Raw genomic sequence first — 15,784 nt, 5'->3', positions numbered from 1 at the left:
TTTCAGAGGAAACCAGCCAGCCATATTTTACAACTTCCTGACAAGGAAGTTTTTATACATCAGCTCTACAGAAATATGATTCTTTGATACAGAATTTTTCACTAAGCTGGTTCCAAGTTTTGAGCTAATCATCAAAAGTTAGACTATTTATTGTTCTTTTCTAGCACATAAAGAGATTTCAAAACCAATACTTTTTTAATTCTTATTGTTAGCCAGATTTCTAGCCCAGAAATATTATGGATTTCCTTCAAATATGAAGTAATTAATTTCTAGAAAAGTTCTCTTGTATTCTGTAACTTCTTACCATAGAATAACCAAATTTAGTAAATAGACCTAGACTGTCATAGGACAAGACAAGAGGACACAGCCTCAAGCTTCGCCAGGGGAGGTTCAGGTTGGACATGAGGAAACATTTCTTCTCAGCAAGGGTCATTAGCCATTGGAAGGGGCTGCCCAGGGAGGTGGTGGAGTCACCATCTCTGGAGGTGTTGAAGAAAAGCCTGGACATGGCACTTAGTGCCACGGGCTAGTTGACATGGTGGTGTCAGGGCAATGGTTGGACTCGATGATCCCAGAGGGCTCTTCCAACCTGGTTGATTCTGTGATTCTGTGATCATATTACTTTTCCAAAGGCATTTAATATTATCCACACACATAAGAAGACATATTATATTTGCAACCTTCAGAAAGGTTAGGCTCTTTCTAACCAGCTATTAAGACGGGGATATTTGACCAAAAAAAAAAAAAAAAAAAAAAATAAAATGACATAATATCACCTAGTAATAAAAAAAAAAAATAACAGGAAAGATTTGCTTTGCTCTTCTACCAACAGTTTGAAACAAGTCTGAAGACATGGTTGGTTGAAAAAAAATCTGAGACTTCTATATAAGTTTCTGAACTTACAAAACGCTGTGCCTTCTGACGCTCCTCTTCTGTCGCAGCTCGCTCTCGAAGAATGGCTCGAGTCAAATGTTCATTTGAGGAAATCCTTTCTCGTTCCAGCAGTTTGCCAAACTCATCACGTACTTGCATTTGTTCTTGTTTCAGTCTAGAGAAGTTGGAGGGAAATTAAGATTGAAGGTATATTTTCCAAATATAGTTTAAAAGGACATAGGCACTGTCATTTTAAAAGAAGTCACTGTAATAAATTAGGATTGGCTTCAGGACACCTGAATATTAATTTGCCAAAAATTCCATAAGTTTATTTCCAATTAAAGTGTCAAAATCAGAATACATAAACTCAACAAGTCTTAGTAACACTATTAAATCACACAAAACACAATTCGTTCAAGAGCTTTATGAAAATATATCTTTAAGTAATAAGAATATGCATGAATCCTTCTCTCTGCCAGCCAGTGGGCACCCCACTTCCAGCTAAAAGCCTTGTTCTTTTCTGCAATGGGATAATGCTTTCCTGTCTCTGGACATACCATAAACCTAAATACAGCACCTATTTACCAAGCTGCAAAAAGACCAACCAACCACAATAAACCTTTCCCAGCGATTTGAGAGGATGAGATGAAAGAAGTTATTGAACTTGTTGCAACAGAGTTAATAAAGGCAACTCCACTCCCAGAAAATTCTCAACATTTATATGTCACAAACCAGAAATATATTTGAAATCTTCACTTGATATAAGCACACCATATCTAATTTTCATGAAAATACAGAGATATAAATTGTTTGCCTAATAAAACTTATCTGTTGCCTGTATGTTGTGTCAGAGTCAGCATTAGGGAGCTCAGAATAGTAATGGCAGCATCAAACACCAGTTTTCAAATAGATTTTTGAAAGAGCGATGGGGAGGAAGCTTAAGTATTCTCAGTGCATTTAGACATTGTCAAGGGAGCTTCAGAGAACAAATCATAATGAGCAGGGTCACTTTGTAAAAGGTACGAGCATTACAGTACATTAGATTCTTCCCCAGGGAAAATATTTAAGTGAGGTGGGGAGGAAAAAAGACAATTACAAGATGTATTACTTCTGTGCTCAGACACAACCCTCTGAAACACAGCAACCAACTGGGAATCTTTATAAAAAGTTTATTAAGCAGCATCTTCAATTACTGCAGCAAAAAAGTCAGATTACGCAGGCACGGACCAAATTCCCTGAAGTGATTTCCCAAGGTCCCCCAAATTATTCCAGCAGCATTGATATAACAAATCCTTCACACAATCAATGGTGCAGTCAAAACAGGCTGGTTGCCTTTTCCATTGGAGAAATCATGTTTTGTCTAAAAAGAAGAAAATAGTGTCAAAACAGAAGTCTCAGCGGCTTTTTCTTGTGAGAGACAGCAGAGAAAGCATTCAGCATTTCCAGAGAGTGAAGTAAGCTCCTTCCTCATCCTTTCTGGATTTTACTTCCCACAAGTGGTTTTCCCCTAAAAATGTCTCTTTCTTTATGCATACTGTACCTAGCAGAGTAATTAAAGTATATGAAACCAGATAATATCTGAAAAAGGCCACCAGAGGTTTCCACATTACAAACTCTCTAAAATTAAAAAACACTTAGATGTTTACATCGAATTCTTGGCAAATTATTCCCGTGTTTAACACAAGTTCAGTCTTCTTGAGTCTTCTCCTTCTTGCCCCTGGAATTACGAACCTCTGCAAGGTCTCCTCTCAACCTCTCTGGTAAAAAGAAGAAAGTCAGTTTTCCCAACACTTGAAAATAACAGGCTCCTAATGTCAAGATAAACCCTTTGATGGCTTAACCTGCCTGCTGTTACGTTCGGCTTCCCTGCTAAGTACACTACAGAGGGACACGATTTTCTTTTCTACTTTTGCCAAAACTCCACGTGTCCTTTGCTGCAAAGTTGCTACAAGACGATGACCCAGAATCACGTCTACATACGCGAGCCATCTGACTCCCCATCCTACAGCAAGCTGTTAAAAAGCTTTTCATCAGCAGCTCTGACATCCCACAGAATTAGCCGACAATGACACAGCTGTGGGTTTGGCCACACCAGTGACAGAAGCGATGGCTATTAAATGCTGGTTTCCTACAAGTAGAGAACTCAGGGCAAGACTTGCTATTTCGACCTTAACCAGCCCATTTAAAATTAGTTCACACATCTCAATACTACCTTGTAGCCATTCCAGTTTTGAGTATCTTCTTGGCCATGGACAGCTGTATCCTACCACAGCAAGAGAGAAAAGGATGGGGATAGGACACCCAAAACTGGCATCCAGAAAATCCCTGCCAAAGTTGTATAGCCCCACACCTGATCTTACAAATTACTAGTTTCCAAGCAAACCCTGTGATAAAAAAAACTCAGAAAAAGGATTCTGTGCCATCCTTTGTTGGCAATCACATCTCACTCTCGTTGCCAGACCAATACACCAAGGAACTTCCATCGTACCAGAGCAACTAATAGAAGTGCAGGGAGAGACCCTCACTTCCAACTCCAACCTTTGGTAATTAAGCATCATGTTTTTAACAAATTGATCACTGCCCACCTCCTTTTTCCCCACTCCATGTGTAAAATGATATTTCTAAACAGGTAGTAAGATGTGTTCTTTCCCCATCTCTGAAGATTACAAACCACATTTAATACTAGCTTGCTCACTGATACCAATAATGATGTAAAATACCTACATCAAAACTGGAAAGATCTTATCTATGTTGTTCCTAACAGTTCATCGAAATGCAGTTTTCTTAGTTACAGACCACCCTTCTTCCTTAAAGTGGGACTTCTTGATGTCTTCAAAAACACACTTATGGTGTAAAAGTCAGCATAAATACCCAAACACAAAACTACAAGTTTATGGGGTCATCAGGTAGTTAACAGTTTTGCAGCTAAGCACTAAAGCCTTGCATAAATCAGTCAATGTCATCCAAAACAATTAAAAAAAAAACTCTACCACACACCACCACACCCCCCTCTCACAAACAAAAAAACCCGAACACCCCAAACCTTACCACTGTCCCTATTGCATCTGCAAGGCTGTGGCAGAAGTTCTCCTTCTGGAGATTCAGGAACGTTCTTGTAATCTCCAAACTCAATTTATACTTGCCCCATTTAAACACATTCACTTTGGGGACAAAGATAATTTTAAGACAACAGCCTTGACTGCTGTTCCATCTTCTGTTTTGCATGCATGCAAAATCCATGCTTTCAGCCTTTTATGAGAAATGTTGTTTCCCTGATCAACCCAGCAACTCTTCCCTGCACCTGATGCAGAACTACATGCTCCATTTCCAGAGGAATTCCCTTTGGTGATTAACGAATACTCCTCAGGTTTTTTTTATTCCCCGCTATTTCTAGATAGAAGATTTACAATGCCAAAACATTTGTTAGTTTGTTAGCAAAAGTACCTTGCACTTTCATACCACTTATCAGCTAGCGGATTCAGTCATTTATTTCCTCACATATGACACCTTAACCTTTCTTTTGCAATAGTATCACTAAATTTTGTATTACAAGCATTTTTCAGAAATAAAAATATTAACATTAGTTCCAAGACTGCTTTCCAAGAAATCCCATTACCAATGATCTTCCAGACTAATAATCTCCATTCATCATTCGCGACAAATCTCCACCTTGTCCAGTTTAACCAGGAATTTTCTAAAGATGCCAAGTATTTTAGTAGCCATTGACAAAATTAGGCCTACTGTGTATCTCTTGTTTTAAAGTAGCAATGTTCTTCTGTTGTGGGAATCAAATCATTTATTCTCTGCTGCTACTTCCCTTTAGTAAAGGCGTATTTTGTTTCACAGAATCACAGAATCAATCAGGTTGGAAGAGACCTCTGGGAGCATCAAGTCCAACCATTGCCCTGACACCACCATGTCAACTAGACCATGGCACTAAGTGCCATGTCCAGGCTTTTCTTAAACCCCTCCAGAGATGGTGACTCCACCACCTCCCTGGGCAGCCCCTTCCAATGTCTAATGACCCTTGCTGAGAAGAAATTCTTCCTAATGTCCAACCTGAACCTCCCCTGGCGAAGCTTGAGGCTGTGTCCTCTTGTCCTAGCGCTAGTTGCCTGGGAGAAGAGGCCAACTCCCACTTCACTACAACCTCCCTTCAGGTAGTAGACTGCAATAAGGCCAACTCTGAGCCTCCTCTTCTCCAGGCTAAACAACCCCAGCTCCCTCAGCCGTTCCTCGTAGGTCAGACCCTCCAGACCCTTCACCAGCTTGGTCGCCCTCCTCTGGACTCACTCCAACACCTCAACATCTCTCTTGAAGTGTGGGGCCCACAACTGGACACAGGATTCAAGGTGCAGCCTCACCAGTGCCGAGTACAGAGGGACGATCACTTCCCCAGACCAGCTGGCTACACTATTCCTAATAGAGGCCAGGATGCCATTGGCCTTCTTGGCCACCTGGGCACACTGCTGGCTCATGTTTAGCCGGCTGTCGATCGGCACACCCAGGTCTCTTTCCAACGGGACGCTTTCTAGCCACTCTTCCCCGAGCCTGTAGCGCTGCATGGGGTTGTTTCTTATTTTCCACGGCAGGGGGTTGGATTTAAGGTCCCTTCCAACCCAAACCATTCTATGATTCTATGATTCCCTTCTATGTCAGTCACAGATCACCTCTTCAAGATTTGTTACATCTTTGCCACTCATTTTACTTCAACAGTTCCAGAGCTATCTGGATTGCCTTCTGCTCCCCCCAAAACATCGCTCTTTGGTAAGTGAAAAACAAACCAAAAAACCATCTATTGAGTTATACCAGAGTAAAGAAAATGAAAACTTCCACTTGACTTTTAGAAATTCTCATTTTGACTTCTTGGCTTCCTTTGGCTCCTTGACTTTTGGCACAAAGCTTGCTTTGCTGATCCGTATGTCTGCAAACCCATCTGTCTTGCAGACCTTTTGCTCAACTGCAGTCCTTTTTGAAGACAGCTATTCAACCAGCAACATTTGGTGCTCTTTCCTACATGACTTTTCTTTTTGTTTAGCTTTGAAATACCAGAGAGTTTTCACAGCTTTGTCTTTTCCATTCCTTGAAATTGTCTTTGTCTTTGAATTTACAACTCCCCTCTACATTTCATCTTCTCTCCTCTCCATGAAGAGTTTATCAGCTCTGCATTTCAATTGCCTTAACTAGATGCCTCCTTACATCAAGATGTACTTGCTGATCTCACAAAGCCATTCTGCAGTTTAAGTGCTCATCTCCAGAAGCAAAAGCTTGCTCCTTCACTAGAGGCCAGCTGCAAGCCAAAAGAGTTCCTTGCCTTACTGTGTCTATAAGCTCAAAGGCTTGGCAACGTCTGTGTATCCAGCTTTGCCAATATGCTTAGGAGTAGTTTTGTTCAACTTCTAGATCAAGACACTCAGGTCACCTCAGTCAAAGCAAGCTGTACAGCAAACGTTTTACTGATTTTTTTTTTCTTCTTTGCCTGGCATTGTACCATAAAAGAAATTTATATTATTTCGTGTTCAAATTTTATACAATTTAGGCCAAAGAGGTGCTTGGTTTATGTTCTTCAAAAACAACTAAGACTGCCTTGCTCATAGCAGCACCTTAAAGCAAAAATTTAAAGTCCTTCCTATCTACTCTAATCCGCATTCGTGTGATCAGGAATGCATCTACAGATCTTACAGAAGAAAATACAACTAGCTAACATCCTGAAGCACTCACTAAACTTTTTCATTTAGGGCAACTTTTATTCACAAGAGTCCTAAATACCCATCTCAACTGATTTAAATTCACCAGCGTGTTAACAAAATAAGTAGGATTTTGAAGTAATTTTCATTTATTTGAGTTCCATAATTGGGTGGCTTGTAAGAGGTTAATGAAACAAACACAAGGCAGATACGTGCTGATCTCACACATTTCCTTGCACCACCTTACAGTAGGTTTCTTCCTTGACATTACAAATTCATTTTACTGGCATTCAGCATGGACTGCTGCTGATAAAGGCAAACATCAGCTAAATCTACAGTATTAAATTACATTATTATCTAGCCAAAAGTAAAAAAATAGATGCACATCTGCAATTTATAAGGAGTTAAACAGCACAACTTGTCAGTGCAGTCCACTACTCCAAGAATTCCACACGGACAGACCACTTAAAATGACATTTTTAATTACCACTAATATAAAGGCTCAATACAACAGTTCTCACATTTAAGCACAAAACTCTAGTTAACAGACAAGAGACATTATGCGTTACACTGATCATTTATACAGAAAGACAGAAAGTGTTTTAAAAAAAGGTGCTGAAACAGCAGAGAGGGCTGCTGGCTATACATTTTTCTACACAGATGATAGTTTGAATAAAATACTTCTAAATAATTACGAAATACTGTTTCAAGAAGTGTACAGCTATTTAGTTACAGTAGCTGATTTAATGAAATACAGTATGCAAGGCTATCACTTTTCCATAATGCTATTTGAAAATACGCATAAGGCATTAACAAGAACCTCTACATACTAAAGTTGGGATTAACACTTCACAGTATTTCATGCTCTCAACTGTTTTATAGCACACAAAAAAAGCAACAACTCCTGCCTTTCTACAGCACTGTCTTTTAGGACTTCAACACTCTGAATTAATGCTATGAAGAAAATTTATGTACTTGTACTTTTTGCAATTTAGTAAGCGAACACCCAATGGATTAAGTCACTTATTACCCCTAAAGCTTCTGGCACTCAAATTCTACATCATAAACCTTTTTCACCCATCCTTTAAATGCTTGGTGATTGTCTCTTACTCTACTAAATGGGAAGTGCAGCCCACAGCGCTCTCAGAATCAGGCAATCATTTAGGCTGGAAGGGACCTCACATGATCATCTGGTTCAAACTCTGCTCAAGCAGGGCCAGCTAGAGCAGGTTGCCCAAGACACTGTCCAGTTGGGTTTTGAATAGCTCCACAGATGGAGACTCTACAACCTCTTAGGGCAATGTGATCCAGTGTTTGATCACCTTCACAGTGTTTTCTTGTGTTTAGATGGAATTTCATGTGTGTTTCAGTTTGTGACCATTGTCTCTTGTCCTAGTCCCCAGATCTCCCTGCTTGCCCTTCTTGAAAATGTGAGTGACATTTGCTTTCTCGAAGTCTTCAGGAACCTCTTCTGATCACCATGACCTTTCAAAGACAACGGAGAGTGGCCTCATAATGACATCAGCTAGCTCCCTCAGCACTTGTGGGTGCAACCCATCAGTCCCCAAGGAACTTCTCTACGTTCAGTTTGTTTAAGTGTTCCTAATCTGACCCTCCTTCACCATGGGTAAGTTGCCTGTGCTCCAGACCCTCCCTCTGCTCTCAGCATCCTGGGATTCCTGAAAGCTGGCCTTAATGGTAAAGACAGAGGAAGAAAAAGCAAAGGTGGCTTTAGAGTATCTCCACCTTCTCTATTTCCTTTGTCACCAGGGACCCTGCTCCATTTAGCAGTGGGTCCACCTTACCCCAGTCTTCCTTTTGCTGTCAATTTTAACACTATGTTCTGGTATTCATAATTAAATAGACAGACGTCTCCATCTATCTGTAGATCTATCTGCTGATAGATAAAAGTAATTAATTATTTACATTAAGTAAAGCAATAGCAAAAATACCAAACAATACCTTTAATTTTGCTACTTATGTGAACACAAAGTTTACAGACTGAAGACAGGAAAAAGTGTGCATACCTTCCTGAACTTTTTCTTCGAACAATCAAGTACACACCAAATTCAATTTTTAGCTTATTCAGTGGTACTTCAACCTAGTTTTATCTTGGAAGCAAGAGTACATCCTTGCAGTCAATGACTGACATAATTAACCTACTGGACACACTTCTTGTAATTATGACACTTCAAAACATACTCATATCAGCTCCCATCCTTGTTCTGGAAATCTGTTTTCAGTACAACCCAAACTTGTCAATATTAAAATTGAAAAACATCAGTGAATACCTGGAACACTTCCTTGGGGTTTTTGTGCTAAGATGCAAAGATTCATTTGTTATATATGTTTTAATAAAAGCATACTTTCCAAGTAGAAAACCGGGTCATCCCCTGAATATAGATATTCTAAATATAGACAATATTTGGGCATTAAAACATGAGGGGGGAAAAAGCTTTTGTCAGAAGAAAAGAAGTTGTACTGGCTAAAACTGGGCACACCTTTGTACCGATAACCCTCACAGCACTGCAAACACCCTGCTTATCTCAAAATAGAATAAAAATGCTCTGCCTGAGGCTCTTATTGCCTTTAAAGATTGGACTTAAGAGCTTAGCTAGAGGAGACAAAAATTATTTAATTTCCTTTGAAAATGAATACTGTGACAGTTATGAAGCTTACCTATTTGAATGGAAAACTTGAATCCAGATCCCCTTTAGCAAAAATTCCTAGATTCAAGTAATTCCCATCTCATTGGAGACAGCAGCTCCTTTGGATCACTCCGAGCAGAATGTTATCGCATGCATTAAAATTACTGAACACAAGAAGCAGACCTAAACATATGAAGTTTGGATTTTCCTCAAAAAAACCCAACCAGAAGTATGATAGAACATTGCTGTCACTAAGGGAAAAAAAATCCTGGAGCAAGAGGCTCAGTAAATCCTGATACACCTAACACCAAAGATTTCTGGATCTCAGAACAAACAGAGGCATAATAAGAATTTGGATATTTTTATTATCATATTATCATATTTAGGTTCTTCTACAAGACAAATTTGGGACCCTTTTATTCCTGAAGTCACTTTAATCAAAATAATGTTTGCAGTACGCTCTAAATCAGATTCTGTTAAAACTGAAGACAAAACCTACCACATTATTCTTGTGCCAGCGGACAGATGAAAAGAATTCTAAAAGGTGCTCTCATACATAAGCCAAGATCTAGATTTTTTTGAGGGGTAGCTAGGAGGGACAGAGGCAAAATCAAACTAAGTTATACATGTGATCAAAACATCTGTTCCAACTATCTCCTGAAGTAGATCTTCAGACCAAAGCCAAAGGGGAAATATCTGATTTCAGTAGAATAACCTTTTTGCTTCTGCATTCCTCTCCTATTCATATCTTTTTTTCCTACAAAGGCAGTGAATGGGAGATTCTAGGTAGCATTTGTTATTATATAGTTTTTGAACTAGCTATGAACGCACTTCATGCAAGACGAAATAAAAGAGAATCTACTTGTGAATAGACCAAATGTTTCAGAGCATTATCTAAGACAGTCTGAAATGTTTACCCCACATCTCAGGCAGGAAAACCTTTCTCTGCAGCTACAGAGAGCCCAAATTAATTGAATTATTGCATTCCCCTAAGCCAATAGTAGTGATTTAGCCCAGACTTGAACGAAGAACAGCTGGAATCTCATGGCAGTGACACATATATTGACATCGAACAAACAGGCTACAGGTGAGAGCACCCAGCTTGCGCACAACAGTCCTCAATTATGGTTGACCATCACAAGCATCACAAAAAAATAATAAATCTCAATTGTTTAGTTCATCTTGGGCACTTACTACAGTTAGCAGTAGAGGACAAGTAAATTTGCCTAAATTAATGCATATTAAGGAATAAATTAAATGGCTAAACATGAGCCAGCAGTGTGCCCAGGTGGCCAAGAAGGCCAATGGCATCCTGGCCTCTATTAGGAATAGTGTAGCCAGCCGGTCTGGGGAAGGGATCGTCCCTCTGTACTCGGCACTGGTGAGGCCGCACCTTGAGTACTGTGTCCAGTTCTGGGCCCCGCACTTCAAGAAAGATGTTGAGGTGTTGGAGCGAGTCCAGAGGAGGGTGACCAACCTGGTGAAGGGTCTGGAGGGTCTGACCTCCGAGGAACGGCTGAGGGAGCTGGGCGTGTTTAGCCTGGAGAAGAGGAGGCTCAGAGGTGACCTTATTGCAGTCTACAACTACCTGAAGGGAGGTTGTAGTGGAGTGGGAGTCGGCCTCTTCTCCCAGGCAACTAGCGATAGGAGAAGAGGACACAGCCTCAAGCTTCGCCAGGGGAGGTTCAGGTTGGACATTAGGAAGCATTTCTTCTCAGCAAGGGTCATTAGCCATTGGAAGGGGCTGCCCAGGGAGGTGGTGGAGTCACCATCTCTGGAGGTGTTTAAGAAAAGACTGGACATGGCACTTAGTGCCATGGTCTAGTTGACATGGTGGTGTCAGGGCAATGGTTGGACTCGATGATCCCTGAGGTCTCTTCCAACATGATTGATTCTGTGATTCTGTTAAATAGATTGAATACATCTATACTTAAAAACTTACAAAGGAAGTTGCTCTTTTGGTTTTCAGAATTTTATATTTTCTGTATATATCAGTTTAAAGTAATTATTTCTATTCAAATGAAACTAGTATTAAATAATAATAACATAAAAATAATACAAAATTAAATAGTAGCAACAAAAATAGTTCCTCAGTTATTTAATGACTTAAAATTAATAACTGCCAACTATCATATAAGGTTCTACAAAATAAGTGAAGTCAAAATATGCAGCTAGCTCCACTCCAAGAAAGCATCTCTGATGGGACTCGTGGTCTGTTTTCTGTATCTCTTTTAAGAAATACAAAAACACATTCCAAAAAAAGGCATGATAAAACTTTGGTGCACTCTGAAAAAAATTTCAGTCCTTTTCAGATACATTTTTAAAATAAGCTCAAGAGAAGAAAAGTGTTAATTTTAGCACATGAATTTATGACATGGTATTGTAATCTTGCACAGCACGAAACATGTTCGCTACACTAATAAGATGAATAATTTAATTCTCAATCCAGAAGAATTCACTCTGTTTACTTCAAAATATCCATTTCTATCATTCTCAAAAAACACCTGCAGATATTAAATATTATCATTAGGGCAAAAGCACCTTTAATTCACAGACAGTAGCAACACACTGAGAAATATTAAAAAAAATACTAGTTTTGTGCTACAATGGCCACTACATGCTTTATTCTGAATTAATCCAGAATCCATAGGAAACGTGAAATCGGTAAACAATACTATATTAAAAGTAAATACAGCGATATATCAATTTCAGCCCTTATTACGGATATTGAAAATTTATTACGCTATCAGAGATTAAACATTTTCTTTTCGTTACTTTGCAGAGAAATGATTACTTGCCAGTTGTCGTATCTTTATTACAGTCTCCAAGCTACACAATCTGACGGATCTGTGGTGATCCGAGATAAACTCATTCAAGTCCAAAGCATGAACTGTGTCATTTTTCCTTACCTCCAACCAACCAAAATCAAAATATTTCCTGTTTCTAAGTCCACTATCAAGAAAATCATCCTCTTCTCTATAAAATGCAGAAAAATCTAAAGGTTTTAAAGTTAGAAATGATCCTTAAATCCATGTAAGAAGACATAAAACTAACACTTCAGTATCAAAAATATATATATCTGTATGCTTTCTTACAATGAGTAAGTTTTTCTTACTAATGTCAATTTTAATCAGCTTCCTTCATCTACATCTGCAGTCTACAACTACCTGAAGGGAGGTTGTAGTGAAGTGGGAGTTGGCCTCTTCTCCCGGGCAACTAGCGATAGGACAAGAGGACACAGCCTCAAGCTTCGCCAGGGGAGGTTCAGGTTGGACATTAGGAAGAATTTCTTCTCAGCAAGGGTCATTAGCCATTGGAAGGGGCTGCCCAGGGAGGTGGTGGAGTCACCATCTCTGGAGGTGTTTAAGAAAAGACTGGACATGGCACTTAGTGCCATGGTCTAGTTGACAGGGTGGTGTCAGGGCAACGGTTGGACTCAATGATCCCAGAGGTCTCTTCCAACCTGACTGATTCTGTGCTCTTTCATGATCTCAGAACACTTCCATTTCTATACAATACCCACCTCAAAAAGCTTACACTGACTAAAAATAAGAGTACAACGTGTTGACAGTGGAAATTGTTCATCAGGTTTTGTGCTTCGTTTGACAAAAGCAAATTTGTTAAGGCATTCTGACAGACTTGCGTAACATCCAAAAATGTTTTGAACAATGCAGTTTAGGCCATGATGCAATATTAATGACTGAAGAATGTTTCTGAGTACTGAGTTTCAATATTTAATGAGTGCATGCTGAACGTGCCATAGAAAGCTGAGGCTGGAAATCACTGCAGCTGACAAGGGATTTGAAAAGATGTGAGAGACATCAGGAATACAACTTTACCTGAACTGAAGTCTTGAAGTGTGAAATGGATATTTCTCCATCTCAGTTTCTGGTAACTTATTATTCACCTGACTGCAAAGTCCGATAAATTATCTAAAGTTCAACTGCTGCTGCAAAACATAGTTAAGAACTGAGCAACACAAACAAATTAACTGAAAGGCAACGTCTTTTTCTTCACAGAAGTCTCCGACTGACAACACAAAAAAGTTCTTCTAAATTGAAGTCGTTTCCTAGCACTATTTACACATTTTAAAAAATTATTCTCTATTTGCATAAGACTTTGCATACTACAGGTGAAGGGGGCTATTCCTAATGACACTCCTTAAAAATCTATCCTAAAATTTCATTTCTAAACGCAGCATTTCAGATTACTGACATGTTAACAGAAAATATCATTTTTCTGCAGCGTAAAGCCATGGTGTAAGAAGGACACGTTTTGCCTTGAACTTTTTTGCACTCATATTGCCCACATGTCCCAAACAGGCAAAATACCATTTTCTTTCTCTAATTTACTCTGCTCTTTATGCAAAGTTTTACGTGAACTGTATTTTACAGGATGCATTGCCCTGGGTGAGGGCTGGAGGGAGAATCCAAAACATTACTGAAAAACATTTATGAGAATGCAGAAAACTCCTCTAAATTTAAGTTTGGAATATAGCTTTCCTGAACTTATGTTCTACCTAAGCAATTTTTGAGGCATCTACATACTGAACAAACCTTTCATTAAGTACAAGAGTGTTACAGAATCACAGAATCAATCAGGTTGGAAGAGACCTCTGGGATCATCAAGTCCAACCATTGCCCTGACACCACCATGGCAACTAGACCATGGCACTAAGTGCCATGTCCAGGCTTTTCTTAAACACCTCCAGAGATGGTGACTCCACCACCTCCCTGGGCAGCCCCTTCCAATGGCTAATGACCCTTGCTGAGAAGAAATGCTTCCTAATGTCCAACCTGAACCTCCCCTGGTGAAGCTTGAGGCTATGTCCTCTAGTCCTAGCGCTAGTTGCCTGGGAGAAGAGGCCGACTCTCACTTCACTACAACCTCCCTTCAGGTAGTTGTAGACTGCACTAAGGTCACCTCTGAGCCTCCTCTTCTCCAGGCTAAACACCCCCAGCTCCCTCAGCCATTCCTCATAGGTCACACCCTCCAGACCCTTCACCAGCTTGGTCACCCTCCTCTGGACTTGCTCCAACACCTCTACATCTTTCTTGAAGTGCGGGGCCCAGAACTGGACTTAATTAAGAATTAGTACTTTTATTAAGAATTAGTACTGGTATAACAGAAGTAAAGCAAACCAAAAATGCTAAAGCTTTAAAAACATGGAAATAAAGTCAAAGGAGGAACATGCAGGTCTTCAAACCCAGATTTTCAATCGTTTCATGAGTGCTTAGTCCAAAACCATTCAAACATGACTACAGGGATCCAAATTGCTCTCCGCTTTATAGACCACAACATGCCACAATCAAAATTCTTTGGCAAATTCACTACAAACGATCAAGAGCTCTCGTGATTATGGGGCATGCAGGAAGACAGAAGAGATCAAAAGATACCAAAAACACCTGCAATCCCTGTCCAATCGAACAGTTCTGAGTAACACAACTGTCCTATACATCAGCTTGCTGCAAAAACAGAGCCCTCCAAATCTAACCTGATGTACTCCAGACCTAGTGACTACCTTCCCCCTTTACTACACAAGCAAAGTGCAACCAGGCACTTCCTAATACCACTGAAATAATCTACTTTATTCTATATCCACTCCATCCTCACGGTGACCTGTTCCTCCTTAATGCTGGCCATACACGTATATAAATTAGCGCTTCATTCATCAGAAATATTACTGAAAACATGAAAGTGAGAGTGATTCCAAAATTGATCCCTAAGCAGCTATTAAACTTTTCCCATAACGTTAACTCCTCCTTTCCAATACGTCCATTACATGCTTTTCTTTGGTCAGTCCCAAATTGTCTTACAATCCTTCCATTAGTTTTGGACATGTCCAGTAGCAAGAACAAGGAGGGCAGGGTATCAAGTGCTTTGCTTTACTCTTTCTTTAGGGTGGAGTCTGTTATCCAACCCAAGAAAACACTGAATTTAATACAAATTATCTTGATTAAGACTATGTTCCACCCTCCCCCACTTAACCATTTCTTTCCCTTCTCTCAATTACCCCCTACTTCAAATGCTGTATTTCTCAAATCACTCGTAACAATGAGGTCCAAGTCATAACGTTCAGTTGAACATACTCATTCATTTCGTTTTTCCAGCTGCCTTCCAGCCTCAGCATAACATCTGTCAACAGAAAAATCTTTGCTAATGGCCATGTTATTTTATGTGCCAGTCCTTGATCAAAAGATCAAAGACATTGATTTCAAAACTTGTAATTATATACAACTCTTCAATTTAACAACAATACTTCCATGGACAGCTTGTTAATACTCATTGCAATATGGACACCGACTCTTGTCGCTCTGATGGCTGCTCACACCTTATAGAAGATGGTTGAGTTGACTTTATTAAGGTACTTGGGTTGTGGGGTTGGTTTTCTTGGGGTGGTGGTGTTGCCTGTTGAGACAACAGAAGGCGAATAGGAGGGAGAGGAGGTTGGTTCGAGAGGATTTTGCAATTATACTTCATAAAGCCACTGTTTTTAAACTATGTGCATATAGATCAGTATTATATAAAGACAGAATAGATGAACAAATTTCTACCTTCATGCCAGAGGCACACAGA

The 15,784-nt window shown here is 39.7% G+C and overlaps 1 protein-coding gene across 2 annotated transcripts in view; it reads right to left on the bottom strand.

Annotated features, from left to right (window-relative positions):
- Positions 1-15,784, bottom strand: part of CHCHD3 (coiled-coil-helix-coiled-coil-helix domain containing 3) — a 191,531-nt gene that overhangs the window by 127,033 nt on the left and 48,714 nt on the right. For both annotated transcript variants that reach the window (XM_068401584.1, XM_068401586.1), the window contains exon 4: positions 904-1,048. In XM_068401584.1, coding sequence (XP_068257685.1) covers positions 904-1,048 — 145 coding nt within the window. The remainder of the gene's footprint in view (positions 1-903; positions 1,049-15,784) is intronic.

Source organism: Nyctibius grandis, chromosome 5, assembly GCF_013368605.1.
Source record: "Nyctibius grandis isolate bNycGra1 chromosome 5, bNycGra1.pri, whole genome shotgun sequence".
NCBI lineage: Eukaryota > Metazoa > Chordata > Aves > Nyctibiiformes > Nyctibiidae > Nyctibius > Nyctibius grandis.
This window is presented reverse-complemented; position numbering and strand designations above follow the sequence as displayed.